The sequence below is a fragment of the Panulirus ornatus genome, chromosome 58 (genome assembly GCF_036320965.1).
Source record: "Panulirus ornatus isolate Po-2019 chromosome 58, ASM3632096v1, whole genome shotgun sequence".
NCBI lineage: Eukaryota > Metazoa > Arthropoda > Malacostraca > Decapoda > Palinuridae > Panulirus > Panulirus ornatus.
In genome coordinates this window covers 21707382-21729063 of record NC_092281.1, presented here as the reverse complement: position 1 = coordinate 21729063, position 21682 = coordinate 21707382, and the positions used below count along the sequence as shown (strand labels likewise).

The 21682-nt window shown below is 42.7% G+C and overlaps 1 protein-coding gene across 5 annotated transcripts in view; it reads right to left on the bottom strand.

The window, feature by feature from the left end:
- The window catches only part of Gel (Gelsolin), a 186569-nt gene that overhangs the window by 83743 nt on the left and 81144 nt on the right, over nucleotides 1–21682 (bottom strand). For all 5 annotated transcript variants that reach the window (XR_011716933.1, XM_071695548.1, XM_071695546.1 and 2 more), the window contains exon 2: nucleotides 3398–3472. Coding sequence is in view for 4 of the 5 variants with exons in the window: in XM_071695548.1 (XP_071551649.1) it covers nucleotides 3398–3472 (75 nt within the window). In the remaining variant the exon portion in view is untranslated. The remainder of the gene's footprint in view (nucleotides 1–3397; nucleotides 3473–21682) is intronic.

Genomic DNA, 21682 nt, shown 5'->3' with positions numbered 1-21682 from the left:
TGAGGTGGTTTGATCGAGTAATGAATGAAAGGGTAACAGAGATGTGTGGTAATAAAAAGAGTGTGGTTGAGAGAGCAGAAGAGGGTGTTTTGAAATGGTTTGGTCACATGGAGAGAATGAGTGAGGAAAGATTGACCAAGAGGATATATGTGTCAGAGGTGGAGGGAACGAGAAGAAGTGGGAGACCAAATTGGAGGTGGAAAGATGGAGTGAAAAAGATTTTGAGTGATAGGAGCCTGAACATGCAGGAGGGTGAAGGGCTTGCAAGGAATAGAGTGAATTGGAACGATGTGGTATACCGGGGTCGACGTGCTGTCAATGGATTGAACCGGGCATGTGAAGCGTCTGGGGTAAACCATGGAAAGTTTTGTGGGGCCTGGATGTGGAAAGGAAGCTGTGGTTTCGGTGCATTATACATGACAGCAAGAGACTCAGTGTGAACGGATGTGGCCTTTGTTGTCCTTTCCTAGCGCCACCTCGCGCACATGCAGGGGGAGGGGGGTTTTCATTTCATGTGTGGCGGGGTGGCGACGGGAATGAATAAAGGCAGACAATATGAATTATGTACATGTGTATATATGTATATGTCTGTGTGTGTATACATATGTATATGATGAGATGTATAGATATGTATATGTGCTGTGTGTGGATGTGTATGTATATACATGTGTATGTGGGTGGGTTGGGCCATTCTTTCGTCTGTTTCCTTGCGCTAACTCGCTAACGCAGGAGACAGCGACAAAGTATAATAAATATAAACAAACAAAAAATATAGGAATAAATTTTGAATTTATCGTTGTCATCAGAGTTGGACTAAGGTTTGGCAAGTCTTAGGCTTGGATAATATAATCACTAAACATACTGTATACAGTGCCCACAAAAATCCTTGTCTGCCTCCCCACATACTTTCAAAGGCAATGTCACACGTACATTTTAGAAATTTGTCATCTCTCCTTTGGTCTGAATACCATCTGCAGATGTCTGGTCATGGAATTGGTAAGGATTCTGAAGTATTCTAGGTCCATGTTTTGGATCAACAGGGTCTTGATCTCCGGAATGAGGCACGGTACTAATGTGTTGCAAGAAGCAGCTTCCTGATCATGCATTCTGAGCACCCAGTGTATTTAGAAATTCCACATGTACCCATATCTTACTTCCAAGAGAGAATTCGGGCTTTCTTCTCCTTGGAAGGATAAGAGCCAGCCATCTTGAAGCACAGGTGTAAAAGATACAGCACCCAGACATGAAATTCCCAATATGAAGTGGCAGCCAGGAAGAATAAAGGAATCCTTCCCTCAAGATAGCCTGAGGCACACTAAGGTGGGTCGCTGGTGCTTACAAAGTTAAAAACACTGGTCTCAGCAACCAGATGTATGCTTTTTTTTCACCATAAGAGCATCATATGCTTGTAATCATGAAATATCTATGTTGTGAATTGCCTCTGAAAATATGTGGGGGGGGGGTAATGTTTTTTGTGCACAATGTATACTATCATCACACTGTATATTGTACAATACCGCTTGTATTCTGCTAGTCTTGGGAACCATAGTTCCTTTACTTGGGGGAATGATGGGGCTCCTGTATGGCTAGTACTCTACGCCCACACCTAAGAGGCCTCTGCACTAATCTGTCACTGATGACTATACGTATTGTAAATAGTTTATCATATAACATGAATTGTCTTTCAAATCTAGCCAGGGAACTACAGCTACGTAGACAGTAAAATTTCATAAAAGTCCAATTAATCTTCTGCCTTTCAGATAACCCATTCCATCAATCTATCAGGATTCATCTAAATTTCGTAACTATCAATTACCCATCAAAAGTATGGTCAGTTAACCTTGGACCCCCATCCAGAGATTATAATCTGCAATTTATTCAAAACAAGCGCTCCTCTTCGAGCATACTGGACTTCAGTATAATCCAATAGGTCATCCCTTCAAAATGTCAACTACAAATAATGCAAGAGCATTTGGCAATCATGAGGAAACAGTGCAAAGAAGCAGAAATGACGTGTGTTAAGTATTCAGCAATATATTCACATTATAGAACTCAGTGAAAAAGGTGAACCCAGAACAAGCGTGTAATGTTGCGCAAGTGGTGTGTGACAACTTTAGCCAAGGCTCCACTTCAATTAAATCATAATTGCAAGACAACAGAAAAAAATTCTAGTGTCTTTTTAGTTAGTACATCGATAGTAATGTGCAGTACTGTATGATTATTTAATGCAAATAATTTCTTTAGTCTGTTGAATATAGCATTATCATAAACATTCTGGTATGTGACTTTTCTAGATGTAGGAATTGCCACAGGTCCCAGCATGGTTTTATAACTGGACATTTAATGATCATTTCAATAACAAGAGAAAGGAATCCGACTTAAATCCATACATTCATGATCCAGTGAAAATATAAATAAAGTTAATGAAAAAAAAATCATACTTTATTAATGAGAATTTGCACCAGAAACCAAAATAATCAAATAAGGCCTTCATATGGGATGTGAAAGGTTTCTAAATGAATACAAAAATAATAATCACGAATACAGGCAACAAACAAGTATCTTAAAGGTATAACAATGAAAAAAAAAAACTTGAAATGTCATTTTACCAGCAGAGGATTGAAAAAACGAAAGAAGTCAATACTGTATCATATGTCACCTACTATAAAGGTGAAGAAATACGCTAATAAAAGTGAAAATAAGGACACCGATGGCAAAAAAAAAAAAAAAAAAAAAAAAGCAGAGAAATCAAAACAAACTACTGGTAGAAATGAGATATGGATAAAAAGAAGTAATGTATCATAAAATAAGATTCAATGTGCAAACAAGAATACCAGAGCTGGTAGTATCACAATGTTACACAGAGAGTTAACTATAACAGAACAAGTAATGGGGGGAAAATCATTCAAAGAGTTCAAAGGAATACGAATGAATTTTGGAGAATCATTATAATAAACATGAAAGTCAAAGAAAAATCTAAAAGCACTATAGGATGATGATTATGGGTGGGGCAAAAAAAATACTTGGACTGGAATCTGATGCGTGAGGATTCATGCTCATGAGTGCATGCGAGCTCTTCTATGATTACAAGAGGGAGATGCCGCTTTTGCATTTCATCCTATTCACCTGGCTGTGAAATATGCACATTACCGGTTGGCATACAAACAAATCATATAAAGTCATTCACCAAAACGTTATTCATGTATTTTCACACCATGAATTAGTTGTGAATGTTATATAAACTCATTTATGAACAAAAACTGTATACATGACTAAAATGAATACTGTTAACTGAGCTTATGATGTTAACGAGCCAAGCTGATAAGATACGCAAGGGCATTACCATTGGTACGGGAGCTGTGTACTCAAATATGTGGACAAGTGTAAAAGAACTCACATAAAGGACGATGTAGGAGTCTCCCTGGTAGAACTGTCCATACTTTTCCTTGGGGTAAGGCACCACTTCAAAGTTCTGCCAGGAAGAGAGATACCAAAATGAGAACAGTGAATGCTACTTCTGGTAAACGAAAGACAATAAATTAATCTTGTATGATACATTACATAATACAATACATACAAACAATACTTGATATACATGACCTAAAATCAGAGTACGATGTTTAAACTGTTTAATAAATTGATACAATTCATGAACAAAATCATTAGCACACTCAGTAATAAGCAGAATTTTTTTTCCATACAAGGTAAATAATATTAAGCACTAAAACAGCACACCAACATACCAACCTCTTTCAAAAATCAACTTAGCTAGGACGGAAGATGTAAAAATATAATTCATCGACTGCTCTCAAGCCAAATTGTCATATCCAAGGAGTAGTGGATCACTTATACTCGGCCTCAATGCTGATTAAGCATATTCTCATTTGTCCATAAAATCCTCCACACCATAGCAATTCTCAAGCACTGTATGTGTATGTATTCTCTTTGCAAGCCGATTCTACACCATCACCCCATCTGCAAAGTATCTTCTCACTGCACCATTACTAACGAAGCCTCCCCTCGTATCCTCAACTGATATATATATCTATCCAATAACAACAGTTCACCCACAACACCAATTCCTTCACGGTGCAACATACGACTTCTTAATCCCTTGTATTGCCACAGATCTTGAACTTATATATTCCTGTCCATAACTATACTATCTTGAAAGGCTTTCATCCATGCTCATCTAAACTATTCTTCAGCCAAAGTATACTTCTTTCCATTCTTTGTTCCATCAGTGTTGAACAGGTCTTTATGTCATTCTTTACTCCATCAGTAAGAGCGAATATGGTCTCAGAATTACGTGGAACACCTGAAAATAATTTATGAAGATTTTCGACTGGTGGTCATGACGAGACACTGACAGCTTTAAGTCTCTCACGGTCAATAAGACTAAATAAACAACCCATTCCTTCATACACTTCCAACACTGTAAGGAAGTTGATCTTTCATTTTCTCAGGTTATACCATTCTGGATCCACCAAAGGAAAAAGAAAAAAAAAAAGGGGGGGTGCCAGAGAGTCTATCCAGAAGTAAAATTCAATTATGGCAAAACTTAAGGTATATTAATGAAGCACTTTTACAACTACGTGTCTCAAATACTGTAAAATATCAAAATACGAATCATGCCGGAAACAGCAAAACCTTAAATCATTTAAAATCTACAAAGAAAAAAAATCTAGATAATCATTAACAGTAAATTATTACTTCATCTAATCACTTTAATTACTACTTATGCTAATTAATTACTTTAATAACATTCCCATATCGCTGGCATTCTTTACGCCCTAATTATGAAGAGATAATAAAATCCTTTATCAAAAACATGAATGTATACGTCAAATGAAATGTTGAAAATAAGAAAAAGCAGAAAATATATCATTCTTTTGCATATATACTCGTATAGCGGTAAGGAAGTACAAAGAAAAAAAAATACTTAAAATATGGGTAAGAAGTACAAAATGCAGGGAGATAATGGCAGATAAACCCCCCCCCCCACACACATATATATATATATATATATATATATATATATATATATATATATATATACGATAAACGTAGAACAGAATAAACATATACACTTCACGGAGAGAGGTGGTAGGCAACTTGGCAGGGAAACAGGGCGGTGAGCTGTACAGGGGGGGAAACCTGACACACGACCTCCTCAACCTTCTCCAACGCCCTCGTACTACACGCCTTCTTAATACGCTTGTACACATACATCAGCCATGCCCCACTGGTGCGTGATACCTTCTGCGTTCCTTCAATAAATATTTATTCAAAACCGCATTACTAGGGGGGGTAGGGCCGCCAGGGTCAACAGAATTCTGTTTAACCAGGTGATCGATACACAAGAAGCGTGTTTTGAACACATCATACGAGTTTAACGCGCTCTCTCTCTCTCTCTCTCTCTCTCTCTCTCTCTCTCTCTCTCTCTCTCTCTCTCTCTCTCTCTCTCTCTCTCTCTCTGTATAATATATATATATATATATATATATATATATATATATATATATATATATATATATATATATACTTAGTCGCTGTCTCCTGCGTTAGCGAGGTAGTGATATATATATATATATATATATATATATATATATATATATATATATATATATATATATATATATATATATATATATATAAAATACTTAATCGCTGTCTCCCGCGTTAGCGAGGTAGCGCAAGGAAACAGACGAAAGAATGGCCCAACCCACTCACATACACATGTATACACATAAATGCCCATACACACATATACATACCTATATATTTCAACGTATACATACATATACATACACAGACATACAAACATACACATGTACATATTCATAATTGCTGCCTTCATCCATTCCCGTCACCACCCAGCCACATATGAAATAGCATCCCCCTTCCCTCCAAGAGGTAGCGCTAGGGAAAGACAACAAAGGCCACATTCGTTCACACTCAGTCTCTAGCTGTCATGTATAATGCACCAAAACCGCAGCTCCCTTTCCACATCCAGGCCCCACAGAACTTTCCATGGTTTACCCCAGACGCTTCACATGCCCTGGTTCAATCCATTAACAGCACCTCGATCCCGGTATACCACATCGTTCCAATTCACTCTATTCCTTGCACGCCTTTCACCCTCCTGTACGTTCAGGCCCCGATCGCTCAAAATCTTTTTCACTCCATCCTTCCACCTCCAATTTGGTCTCCCGCCTAATCCTCCAAGGTTTTCTTAAACCCGAGGAATACACCCAACCCTCAAAGGCTTTCTTAAACCCAAGCATTAACACCCTAAACCTTTACACTCACCCACCGCTGTGGTTACACTTTGTTTGTTACAGGCAGAGTGTTTTACACTCGTAAAGTCCCATCCCTCACCCAAGCACATATACCACGTCTTTACTTTATACATTCATACCCCAGCTTACGCCATTCATCGACCAGGCCCAGTGGAGAGGATGAACTCGCGTCCTGGATTCCAAGGCAAGCTTGTTAGATTTTGGCTCCTCGTAACGCTAACCACATCAATATAGAACTTCGTGTGCGCATGTGTAATTGTACTGCAGTGGGAGGGAGTTCTGTATTCGTGGGGCCCCATCTCAAACTTTCCGTATTATCCTACAACTTTCTTAAACTTTTACATGCTGTGTACATTCCAAACCTCATAATTAAGTTTATTACATTCGTTCACTACTCGTACTCTACGAGTACTTCTTTACATCTTTTCTAGCCAGTTTCTCGCTTAATTTCATGCAATGGTCTCCGGTGGTTCTATCGCTGCATTTTTTACAACTGTCTACAGCATTAAGCAAGTTTAGAAATTTAGAGGGTTGTGAGCAGGTCAACATGCCCTTTGTGTGTGTGTGTGTGTGTGTGTGTGTGTGCGAGTGGGGCTTGGCAGCCCCAAACAATGGCGGACAATTCGTCTTGCTAGGCGCCGATAGACCATTCTTTATGCCGCTCAAACATGAATCGCCGGAATTTATGGTGTAGTGATTTTCGTTATCGGGTTCAGGGTGTTCTGTTTCCTCAACAGCGAGTAAATCTAGACCTTCCAAACATCACACAGAAAAAAAAATTCTCTCTGCAAAACAAAAGGAAAAAAAACTATTGGCACAGTAATTTCTAAACCCACAAAATAATCACATGAGCTTTCTTCAATACCTACCAAAAAAAAAAAAGGGGGATCAAATTTATACGTTACATTAATCATACGAAACTGCCCTAATATCTCTGAAAATTCAAAGCTGAATGACCCTCATCTGTGGTTTAACTTTCGAACCCTCTCTCTATCTACTCTGTCCTTCTATACACACATCAAACGCATCACTGCAACGAAAACCACATCTCTGTAAAACGGTATAAGCACCGTAAATGCCTTTAACCCAATAAGCATGACAGTTCGATCCTTCAGCATGACGTTATAACCCTTGTGCACGACAGTACGACCTTTGAGCACGACCTCACGACCTCCAAGCACGATAGTACGACCTTTGAGCACGACCTCCAACCACGATAGTACGACCTTTGAGCACGACCTCCAAGCAAGACGGTACGACCAAGAGATACGATGATGGGGGTTATCATACACATAAGAACCTGATCAGTAAGCTCATACTAATTGGAATATCGCTTCCACACACACACACACACACACACACACACACACACACACACACACACACACACACACACAAGCCTTAAGTTACAGTGATACCACAGAGAAGAGAAGCCATCTTACCACCTTGGCCAGGTCAGAGAGTGGGGGGGTTATGGCCGGCACATCTCAGAACTCCACCTCCTCTGTCGAGCCATGCAAGGCAGGAGGCAACACCCTGAGTGAATCATCCCCCCCCCCCCCCCCTCCTGCTGTATATGGCCACTCGCCTCATCCTACAATTAGGATCAAGACTTGCAAGAACAACAACAACAACAAATAAAACTGGACTTAGAAGAAAAAAAAAGGTCATTCCAAATATCAAAAACCTCTATTTATCTATTTCTTTACCATAATCATCATTTCTTTCAAGCGTCTTTCTTTCTAAACTTATATCCCGTGAAACATATTAAATGTCAGTCATGATTTGGGAGCAAACTTCGAAACACCGAGTGGGATATCTTCCTGCTCATTACTAAGCGATTAACATAATTACACAATGAGAAGTAAACATATACACAAAAGCATATGATAAAAAAGAGAATAATATGCCAATCTTTGGAATAATAATAACAATAATAATAATAATGGTGATAATAATAATTTTCAGTCCAACCAAACCTTTTTATGATACATCGAACGAACATCTTGTCACTATTCCCAACTTCTCTACAAGCAGTTTATCTGCTCCACTTTAAACTACGCCTCACCTGCCTGGTCTTCCACCCTATCAAAAGAAAATACGACAAAGCTGCATACCACAAAATGGAGTGCACTCAGAACAATCATTAGCTGACGAACAACTACAAACACTCGACACCTACACAATGAAACCGATCCTCCCAGTGCAATCCAACCTTAACATGTTCGGCACTCAATCCTAAGTAACAGCATTAGACCCTTCCCACGCAAACCAATCTGTAACTAACCAGCAACCGTCGGGTAAAAATAAAAAGCTTACCTACCCCATTACCTCACACTTGAGCAACCTTAACCTACAAACTCACATTCCCGCAACAAATATAAGGCAGACGAAAACACATACACACGAAGATAACCCGTCAAACACTAAGCAACCGCTCACAACTCGGTTTTTAAACTCGACCCCATCAGACATATACACACACCCATCAGACGCAACACTACCCAGACAAACACGAGTCACACTTTCCCGTCTACGCTCCGGACATTACCCATCCCCACAACACTACAATCATCGTCGCATCACATTCAAAGGCCCTTTATGCCCCACGATGCAAGTACCACAAAGAAAACACCAAGCACTTACAAGTCAGACGCCCTGGACTATGCCGCCAAGGAAGGCCATACTCATTACAACCTATCAGCTCAACTTTGGGTTTATGACACTTCTGTTAATTTTTCAATGACAGACACACAAAATCACCAACATTAATATATAGTTTATTATCATTATTCTCTGACAGGGTTGAAAAAGGTCCGGGGCAAAATGCAGCGAGATGTAGACGATTGCCAGGCCAGCGATATAAGTCGACATAATTAGATAACGTTCGTCAACATTATCAAAGGCTGTCAGAGCCACGCTCCAGCCTAGTCACGTTCGCTCTCGTGACCTCATATATTAATATCCGGTTTAGTTTTTTGCTTGTTTACAATATCCGGCACAAATTCTTAAAAGTAATTCACAAGTCAAAATGTACAGAATGATCGACTTCAACATTATGTTCAGGTTTCATGTATCAAAATCGTTTGTGAAACATATATTCCGTTATATTTCACACAACCTGTCTGATAATTTTTTTCTTTTCTGTCTGAATGTTAGAAAACAAAAATCATAATTCCAATCATTTTTCATCATTGCATGTTCACAGCACAATCCTTTATCATATTCAATACATCTATCAAAACAAAAGAGACAATTTGGTGTAATTTCCTCCCAAACCTACAAAATCTACATGATAGTATATATTACAGACGACACAATTCATCATGGTTGAACATTACAAAAATGTAACACTCGCATTCGAAAGTTGCCCACTGCCGCCACATCCAACACACCACATAATCCAAGAGCGAAGAAAACAACGCAATTAACGAATCAAATAACATTACCAAAACCAAATACTAGGCAACTGAAACTAAATCGCAACATAACAAAACAAAAAAAAAGCCTCCGCTAACCAATATACGCTCATGGCGTCCCTATTGCTCTTGTAATTCATGTTACCTCATTAGGTATTAGTCTTACATATGATTAGTCTAGTCATTACCTTAGCATGAAAATGTCGCCTGCATCTGAGCAGGCAGGTAGCGACTAGCGCATTGCAGGTGTCTCGACGTGAACCTCCTAAGGATAAGCAACCCTACCAACTTCCCCCAAGGACTTCAACATTATTATTATATATATATATATATATATATATATATATATATATATATATATATATATATATATATATATATATATATATAGAGAGAGAGAGAGAGAGAGAGAGAGAGAGAGAGAGAGACTCAACAGTGAAAATCCTCAGGTTTTTGTCCCATCGACTACCCTTCTCTCTTCTTCACTTTTCCTCAACAACAACTCTATTCACTGTCATGCAGATTGATTCCACTCTATTTACATACTTTATTCCCTTTTATTTCACCACAAATAGGCGTTCTTTTTCTCGTACTGAACATATTTTGTCTCTTAATTCGGGCCTCTGCAGCATCTCGGAATGATGGAATAGTGCAAAAATGCAATTTCTACTCTTACATATATATACACACACACACACACATATATACATATATATATATATATATATATATATATATATATATATATATATATATATATATATATATATATATATTATACTTTGTCGCTGTCTCCCACGTTAGCGAGGTCGCGCAGGGAAACAGACGAAAGAATGGCCTAACCCACCCACATACACATGTACATACATTCACGCCCACATACGCACATATACATACCTATACATTTCAACGTATATATATATATATATATATATATATATATATATATATATATATATATATATATATATATATATATATATATATATATACAGACATATACACATTCATACTTGCTGCCCTCATCCATTCCCGTCGCTACCCCGCCACACATGAAATGGCACCCACCCCCACCCCGCGTGCGCGAGGTAGCGCTAGGAAAAGGCAACAAAGGACACTTTCGTTCACACTCAGTCTCTAGCTGTCATGTGTAATGCATCGAAATCACAGCTCCCTTTCCACATCCAGGCCCCACAAAACTTTCCATGGTTTACCCCAGACGCTTCACATGCATTGGTTCAATCCACTGACAGCACGTCCACCCCGGTATACCATATCGTTCTAATTCACTCTATTCCTTGCATTCCTCTTACCCTCCTTAATGCGAGACCCCGATCGCTCAAAATCTTTTTCGCTCCATCTTTCCACCTCCAATTTGGTCCTCAAACATCTCATTTCCAACACATCCACTCTCCCCCGCACAACCCTATATCTATATCTATATCCCACGCGTCGCTACCATATAACATTGTTGGAACCACTATTCCTTCAAACACACCCATTTTTGCTCTCCGAGATAACGTTCTCGCCTTCCACACATTCTTCAAAGCTTCCAGGACCTTCGCCCCCTCCCCCACCCTGTGACTCACTTCCGCTTCCATGGTTCCTTCCGCTGCTAATTCCACTCCCAGACATCTAGAAAACTTCACTTTCTCCAGTTTTCCTCCATTCAAACTTACCTCCCAATTGACTTGTCCCTCAACCCTACTGAACCTAATGACCTTGCTCTTATTCACATTTACTCTCAGGTTTCTTCTTTCACACACTTTACCAAACTCAGTCACCAGCTTCTTACAGTTTGTCACCTGAATCAGCCCCCAGCGATGTATCATCAGCGAACAACAACTGACTCGCTTCCCAAGCCCTCTCATCCACAACACACTGCATACCTGCCCCTCTCTCCAAAACTCTTGCATTCACCTTCCTAACGATATATATATATATATATATATATATATATATATATATATATATATATATATATATATATATATATAGAGAGAGAGAGAGAGAGAGAGAGAGAGAGAGAGAGAGAGAGAGAGAGAGAATCAATCAAATTCAAAAACTTTGTATTTCGGCCTTGCGAAAGAAAACATGTTGGGTATGATCACAGTCTCCGCTCTATCCAGGAGACTTCACATAACCAAAAACAAAAAAAGAATTCCCAAAAGCTGGAGTTGTTTGTTGTTTAGGTGTCAAATTTACTTTTCAGAGAAGCTACTCCGTATCTAGATGGGGTTCTCTCATTCACGCCAGTAAGGAGAGATGTTGCTGTATCTGAGGCGGCTCCTCCTCCACCTCCTCTTTGCTAGAGTTGAATCAAAAGCTTTCTACGTCATCAACTCCCAATGTATCACCTCTCCTCAACCTTCACTTTCCGTCCGCCATGATGTTGCTGTCCTCTTTGTTCTAAGAGTCTTATTCCGGCCATTGTTCTTGTGAGCTGTCTGCATGTGTCTGTCCCCAGCCATTAAGGCCTTGCAACACCGGCACAGAATGACTGCTGCTTCTAATGGTCTCTGTGTGGAGACCAAGCACACAAGGGTTAGTCGTTATTAGATCTCTTCCTTTATCCAAACAAACAAAAGCTGTGGAATTCTCTATATTCTTTTGCCTTTTCCTTTGTGCCATAACTTTCCAATTTACAAACACACGTGTCGCCAAAAATAAGATTATATACATTTCCTCGAACTCTTCATTTTTCCCCTCATCCCGGTTGGCTACGAATGGGTCTCTCAGTTTTGCTTCTGTATGAAAAAAAGATGTAGATAGAGAGGTATTCAATATATTGATCAATTAATATCTACCACCAACAGCGCTTTTCTGATGGGATACAATTTCTGTTTTTCATCTGATCGATGAAAATGATTTCTTCTGGGTGCATAGGTATACAAACAGACAGCCCATTAGTTAGAGAGCCATCCCACTAGTTGGAAAACCCATTAGAAGGAGAGCTTATTAGTTCTGTCGCAGAGTTAAAGTGCTGACAACCAGGCTTAACTTTTGGGTCTATATTTGGGCGACAAACACTTATGAAGGACAGGAAATTACTTAGAATGAGTTACTAGTCTTTTCCTTTCGTTTTCTTTTACAACTTTACGAAGGATTTCAGGTAATGCATTTTCGGGTAATGCTTATGAACAATGGTAGCGCCTGTGACAGTATAAAATAACGGGAGTGCTTGTTGCATTTTGATTATGAAAGTCTTCAAGCACTGTGGCGTTACCGGACTCCACCTACTTATGGTTTCTCAAGATTCTTCACGCCCACGATGCAATCTCCCACCATAAAAACACCCAAGACTTACTGTTCAACGCCATCTACTTTATGACCCGTTGTCCTGTCCGGGAGACGCGGCCGGACGTGGGAGCCACAACAGAAGAAAGGACTCATTGGGCAGGAAGTGTGTATTTCTGTATATCTCACCTCAATTTCCTTGCTACAGAAAGGAACGTGGCCTTGGGTAACAACTGGACTCTTTTAAACAAATTGGTCCTGGAATATCATATATATATATATATATATATATATATATATATATATATATATATATATATATATATATATATATATATATATCATCATCATTATTATCATACTTTGTCGCTGTCTCCGGCGTTAGCGAGGTAGCGCAAGGAAACAGATGAAAGAATGGCCCAACCCACCCACCCACCCACATACACGTCCACACACGCACATACACATCTATACATCTCAACGTATACATACATATACATACACAGACATATATATATATATACACACATGTACATAATTCATACTCTGCCCTTATTCATTCCCGTCGCCACCGCGTCACACATGAAATGACAACTCTCTCCCCCCCCCGCATGAGCGCGAGGTAGCGCTAGGAAAAGACAACAAAGGCCACATTCGTTCACACTCAGTCTCTAGCTGTCATGTATAATGCACCGAAACCACAGCTCCCTTTCCACATCCAGGCCCCACAAAACTTTCCATGGTTTACCCCAGACGCTTCACATACCCTGGTTCGATCCACTGACAGCACGTCGACCCCGGTATACCACATCGTTCCAATTCACTCTATTCCTTGCACGCCTTTTGATATATATATATATATATATATATATATATATATATTCCTATGAGTCCATGGGGACTCTGCTACAGTCCTTTCTTAAGAACAAACATGCTAGGGCGAATCTAGATTAAAAAAGAAATCATCCGGGGGATTTCATATATTGCCATTTTTTTTTTAAGATACAATAATATTTCAAGCATCATAAAATCTTGGCGCCAAACCCTCGCGGCAAAAGTGGCGGGATATTGGAACGGACGTCGCGAATATGCACCTCTTTTCGAAAGTTTAAATTATACTCGAAGTAAATTGAGAAACTTGTGCAATTTCCGCTCAAATATTAAAACAATTTCGGGTAAAGTAGGCCTTAGCCTTAGTGGAAATAGTTTGACGAGTTTGCAAATTTTTAACCGAGGTTGTTACGTTTCACTTCCATTTTCTAAAGCCTGCACATGTCCCGCGCGCATCTATTACCGACAACGTCCCACTGTAATAAGGCCGAACCTGCAGGTTCAGTCATGGGAACAGACCTCAAAAAACATAATTTCTTTTAATATGCGAACACTTCAGCAGCTGAGAGAAATCTAGATAGGCAAGGCCATCGAGGTTTCATACTTTGACGTTTTCATACAATAAATGATGAACCTATGATAACATACAGTCCCTATTATAAAGAATTTCAGCGAAATACGTAACCTGTAAAAATGCACCAAGCCATTTACAGCAGAACGTTTAAAAAAGTTGAAAATTTAAACTAAACTTAAAAAATAAGAACCTACATGAACAATGAATATACGTAATGTTTTAAGAAGACAAAAATGGTAACCAAATTCAAGGCTTTAGGGTCCACTTCCCTTGTCCCAGTCATAAATTCAAATGCGAATAGCAAGCAAATGGCGACGAATCGAGCAAATTGTACTTATATCGCGTTGTCTAGGCTTCTCTATAAGGGCAGGAATGGCCTCGAGGGACCCCGTATCGTAAATCGCCAGTGTTTATTATCCTTCATTACGGGCGACGCTAACGATCTCATAAATTATGAATAATGAATATTTTCCAATAACAGTGTGGACTTGGGATGCCATCCAAATGTGTACTGAGGGATGGATTTATGCACACACACACACACACACACACACACACACACAGCCCTACAATTTGAGAGATGCAAGTGCAGTATCTGCGCCGGGAAATACATACCGAAAAATACTACGTAAATAAATCACACTAAACTTCAAATCAAGTTAAGAACGTGACGCTGCTCCCTCACCACGCGTCTCCCCTGGCAGGCAGGCGGGCTGTTAATATAACGCCCTGAGTCAGCCAGCTGCAGTCTGATGTACCTTACAGCCAGCTGCAGTCTGATGTACGTTACAGCCAGCTGCAGTCTGATGTACCTTACAGCCAGCTGCAGTCCGGTGTATCTTACAGCCAGCTGCAGTCCGGTGTATCTTACAGCCAGCTGCAGTCTGATGTACCTTACAGCCGACTTATCCTTTGTATGATAACTAAATACCTTCAGTACGATAACTTATTACCTTGCGTACAACGACTTAATATATGTCACTGTACTCAAGGGGTTAGTTATCGTACTCTAGGGTTAAGTAATCATACTCAAGGGCTAAGTCATCGTACTCTAGGGTTAAGTCATCGTACTCTAGGGTTAAGTCATCGTACTCTAGGGTTAAGCCATCGTACTGAAGGGCTGTCATCGAGTCCTGGCATAAGCTATCGTACGCAAGGGTTAAGACATCGTACTCAAAGGTTCTCATCGTACTCTAGGGTTAAATAATCGTACTCAAGGGTCAAGTTACCGTGCTCAAGGGTTAAGTCATCGTACTCTTAGGTTAAGTCATCGTACTCTTAGGTCAAGTTATCGTGCTCAAGGGTTAAGTCATTGTACTCTAGGGTTAAGTTACTGTACTCTAGGTTTATCACACTCAGGGGTTCAGCTATCGCACTCAAGTGGTCTCTTGATAAAGGAATAAATCAGGAAACATAAAGGTTAGACGAAACGTATCTTCATTTCTCCCCAAACCGTTAGAAACAAGCAGTCGAAACCAGGACTGGCTGACCTCTAACTGTTGGGAACAAAATGTAAATTCAGAGGTCATGAAACATATAAGGCCAGTGAGATGGCCTGGGGTGGTGATGGCCAGCAGCTGGTGGGAGTCCAGCCAGTTTTGATGGCCAGCAGCTGGTGGGTGGCCAGCCAAAGGGTGATGATGGCCAGCAGCAACTGGTGGGTGGCCAGGTACAGCGCTGACAACCAGCTGTGGTCTGTCCAGCCGGGACGGTGAGTCATGTAAATGATACTGTAAAAGATTCGATATGGCTCACCTTACCTGGCTAACTCCACCCTGGCTGACACAGGTGTGTGGCCAACCTGTGTGTGTGTGTGTGTGTGTGTGTGTGTGTGTGTGTGTGTGTGTGTGTAGCGAATCAAACAGATTCTCCTTTGTACAGTCAACGACAAAAATTATGTTTCCCCTTTCTCGTCTCTGTATCAATGGACAGAAACAGAAAGCTATATCGATACCCATATGTGTTGCTGCCAGGGCGGTTGGCGGGCTTGGTGAGGCCCGGGGGGGAGGGACACACACACACACACACACACACGAGAGGTGGGGAGAAAGAACTGCGAGATGTGGGGGGGGGGGGGAACAAAGATGTGGGGAGAGAGAGACGAGTGAGAGAAGAGACATGACGGTAGAGACGAGTCATAGGGAGAGAGACGAGCGAGATGAGAAAAGAGAGGAATGAGAGGATGTGGGGAGATAAGACTGTGAGAGGTGGGGAGAAACAAGGGGTTGAGGAGGCACGACATAAGGGAAGACACAAGCCATGGGGCGCCTCCTTTACCACCATCGCTTCATCAATTTCCAAGCGGCTTACGAAGACAGAGGGAAGGAGATGTAATGCACAAGTGAACCTGAGTCTCTTCTGCAGTCGAGTTACAGAACCCTGGGCCGCCACCAACAGATACAAAGACGATGATTACCAGTACAAAAACACCAAGGCTAGACCAATATCTTAATGATATACAACATTAGCGAGTAAACCTGTGTAAGAGCGACAACGTAATATGTACGTATGACGACATTTTTGTAGACACACAGCGGCAGCTCAAATCCGGTATTTGTGAACTCCGAAATACACCGACGATTACCGAAATCCACGAGGATTGCGGTGCGTGTCGCTGTAATACAGTAGGAGATCTGGTCGATTAATATAATCCACGTATATATTAATATCATCACGACCTATTTCTCTTAGTATTTCACGAATGATTCACGATCTCCATCGTACGCAACATACATCCCGATATTTCTAAAAAAAAAAATGGGCGTTTTTCTACCGAGAAACGATTTCTCTTAAAGATCACAGAAGAATAATCAAATAATCAAGTAACAAGTGATAAGAGGCCTCAAAGTATCTAGCAAGATATAATAAACCTGTGATAATAGCGTACATCTAAGAAGGCGGTAAGCAGTACACACACAGTGTGATGTTAACATGTCTCGCCAAACCCCACCTGCCACTGATGCTTCGTAGGTAAGAAACCTCATTCAAAATGTCTCCAATGCAACTGAATATGAATGTATAGTTCCGTTATGATACTTATTATGGTATTATTATGTACATTAAGTTTATTCAGTGGATATCGTTCTTGAGAACCGCTAAGATCTCCTCTAAACAATAACCGGCTGGTGAAACTAGATCACAGTACGTTTTCTATTCCTCCTGTACTACAGAATTTCCATGTCAGTATGCTTCATAAAACAAAATGTTTCTTCACAGATATTTTCCTACTGACTGATATGCCCGAGGGAAAGGTGGGTGGGAGAGGAGCCTTCTGCTTTGCTATCCAGTCTCTTTCTGTATACATTAGGAATGTATGACCCTTTTACTGTCCTCAAAGACCTTCGGGTCGCGTCATTTTCTCTTTCCCATGTACTCCAACAACATCAACACCTCCAACTCTTCTTCACCGTCGTCATACTACCTCCTCACCCAACACCAACCACCTCCATCACACTGGGCGGAGTCCATCAACGCTCCAAATGATCTCTATATACCCAAATTGAAAGACCTTTCGCCCCATCCCGGCTTTCAGACCTTCCCTCCCTCACTCCCCAAACACATCATCCCCAATTCCCCCACGTAATGGACCTCCTCCTCCTCCCTCTTCCGACACATCACATCACCCTGATCCTTACAACACACCGGGGCGGACATGGGGTCCTTATATCCCCCAGCACCGCCACTCGGTCGACATATTGCTGGCCTACCTGCCAGTTCTTCGCCGGAGGACTCCCAGAGGCTGAGCTCTGGCCACGACGTGAGGTTCGAGTCCCACGACGCGAGATCAGAGCCCAGACGGTGATATCCCAGCCTCGAGACGCTAGATCCGACCAGAGAGACTTCAAACTCGACACGCAAGACAACCGTAAGAGAGAAAATCTGCTCCGGGATCACCTCAAGGTTGACAATTTAATCTGAGGAAATACCTTCCTCGGTCGGCTTTAGCCAAGGTCAGGGGGGGAGGATGCCAGCGGTAAGCGGTGCTGCTGCAAGTCCCCCCCCCCCCCCCCCTCCTCTGGTAGGTGCTGCTGCAGGACCTTCTGATAGGGACTGCTGCAGGACCTTCTGGTATGTGCTGCTGCAGGACCTTCTGGTATGTGCTGCTGCAGGACCTTCTGGTAGGTACTGCTGCAGGACCTTCCGGTAGGTGCTGCTGCTAGGTGCTGCTGCAGGACCTTCCGGTAGGTGCTGCTGCTAGGTGCTGCTGCAGGACCTTCAGGTAGGTGCTGCTGCAGGACCTTCTGATAGGTACTGCTGCAGGACCTTCCCGTAGGTGCTGCTGCTTGGTGCTGCTGCAGGACCTTCAGGTAGGTGCTGCTGCAGGACCTTCCGGTAGGTGCTGTAAGCAGAACCTTGTGACTGGTGCTGTTGCAGAAATCTGTGACTGGTGGTGCTGCAAGGGGAGGATTAGGTTTCCTTCCAGGGTTTCTTTCCAAACATTTCCTTTACAGCAGCGCCTCACTACCACTTACACTCTTCATTTCATCACACCACATATATAACCACTCCTAACAGCGCTAACGAGTACACCAACCAACACGACCATCAACACCACACACCAACACTACTACCTAAGCAACGTCAACACTACTACCATGCCATCACAATCCCCACACACCAGCAACAATACCTCCACCACAGCACCACGCCCTAGAATCACCACCTAAACCAACAACTACACACCACCACCACCACCACATTTACCCCACCACCACCACCCACCACGGCAGCCAGCCACCTTGTCGCACTTCTAAAATGCGAATGAAAATAGGCCATCACAGCCTGGCACGGGGGGCCGGCAGACTCTAGGGACTCTGTCCTCATAAACCCAATAAGATGCCTTCCGACGCCCTCACGAGAGTCCAAAGGACAGACTCGGACACCGACGATACGGAGAGCCGAGGAAACACCCGAACCACCTCCATCGAGGGAGATGGGACCTGATAGAGTACTAGCCAACAGCAATATCTTAAGATTACCAAGATTTATCACAACTGACATCACTGAACCTACGGGATCATGTGTCATACTCAAAATTACAAGGATTTAGATACAAATGGAAGATAAGAGTGATTTCTATACGATCCAAATCCTCATGAAATATCGACATATTTCGCACAGATCAGCGAGGATAATCACTACAGTGTACCCTTTACAAGACAGAGCCAAGGGGTGTTTTGAACGGCACAGGTGGGGAATGATCATCAATTCTCCAATATATTGCTCCTCAGACTTCGTTAGCTAGCAAGGTAAGTCCCCCCAACATCATTTGGAATGCATCCAGCCCATCTCATCCATGCCACCAACACCAGCAAGGGGGACCAAACCTCCAGCGCGATTGGCTTTTACACTTCACCTGCACCCAGCTCTGGCCCTAAGGCACCGAGGTCAAGTCAGGCCTCCCTCCTGACACAAGAACACTCTCCTGAGCCTGACACCTTACATCAACTGACCCCTGCCACCTTACATTAGGGGGTCCTGCCTACTTAGTTGACCCTGCCATCTTATATTAGTGATCCTACCACCTCACATTAGGTGAAGTTGTTCCAAATTCGTCTTGGAAATTCTTCCAGGGTATAAAGAACACTGCCCCCTGATCCCTCCTGACCTCCCTCATGCAAATGGTCCCTCTATGTCGAAAGACTATTTACGGTGTCAAGTGTCCAGACTGGCCGCCAGGGGGACATTAAGTCCTCCTCCTGGTGGAGGGAGTTGGGGATGAAAAGGATGCTGGTCTGCTGGATTTGATAACAGCCGCCTTTGGGAGTGAAAGCCGAGGCGCTCAATTTAGCCAAAGAGATCCACAACGTCTGGAAAGAAAGAAAGAAAAAAAAGTATAGATGCTAGGAGAGAGAGAGAGAGAGAGAGAGAGAGAGAGAGAGAGAGAGAGAGAGAGAGAGAGAGAGAGAGAGAGAGAGAGAGAGGCGCCTGGAATGAAAGGGTAAGTAGCTCTTTTCAAAGAGGACAGTCCCACGAGAAGAAGGTTCCTGTTTACGAAAGGGGATGGAGCGCATCTCTAAACTTTTAAGGTTCAGAGGCAGGTAGTGCAGGCACTCAAGATGGACGTAAACAACATCTCCAGTGCCAGTAATGCGGTCAAAACAACTTCAACATACTCGGTATCCACGGGTCCCATCACACCACCACGGGTCCACGTCTGTCCCACTCTACCTACGGGTCCATGTCTATCCCACTCTACCTACGGGTCCATGTCTGTCCCACTCTACCTACGGGTCCACGTCTGTCCCACTCTACCTACGGGTCCACGTCTGTCCCACACCACCCACGGGTCCACGTCTGTCTCACTCTACCCACGGGTCCACGTCTGTCCCATACCACCCACGGGTCTACGTCTGTCCCACTCTACCTACGGGTCCACTTCTGTCCCACACCATCCACGGGTCCACGTCTGTCCCACACCACCCACGGGTCCACGTCTGTCTCACTCTACCCACGGGTCCACGTCTGTCCCACTCTACCTACGGGTCCACGTCTGTCCCACTCTACCTACGGGTCCACGTCTGTCCCACTCTACCTACGGGTCCACGTCTGTCCCACTCTACCTACGGGTCCACGTCTGTCCCACTCTACCTACGGGTCCACGTCTGTCCCACTCTACCTACGGGTCCACGTCTGTCCCACTCTACCTACGGGTCCACGTCTGTCCCACTCTACCTACGGGTCCACGTCTGTCCCACTCTACCTACGGGTCCACGTCTGTCCCACTCTACCTACGGGTCCACGTCTGTCCCACTCTACCTACGGGTCCACGTCTGTCCCACACCACCCACGGGTCCACGTCTGTCTCACTCTACCCACGGGTCCACGTCTGTCCCATACCACCCACGGGTCTACGTCTGTCCCACTCTACCTACGGGTCCACTTCTGTCCCACACCATCCACGGGTCCACGTCTGTCCCACACCACCCACGGGTCCACGTCTGTCCCACACCACCCACAGGTCAAGACCTGTCCCACAGCAGCCACAGACCCCAAGTCAACCACGGGCGAAAAGTAACCACTCACCAAGCGTCTACATCGCCAAGTATAAACAAAGCCAGCCATTAAGTGAGGCCCTTTAGTAGTGACGTCATGGACAGCTGATAACCCCGCACCCCCTCCACCAGCTGACCTCTTGACCCTCGAGGACATGTGACCTTGATCTTTAACATCGCCCACATACACGGATTCTACCCAACTAAATGTTAAATAGGCTGCCTTCCCTCCAGTCTCTCTCTCTCTCTCTCTCTCTCTCTCTCTCTCTCTCTCTCTCTCTCTCTCTCTCTCTCTCTCTGTTGACTTCACATCGTAAAACTATG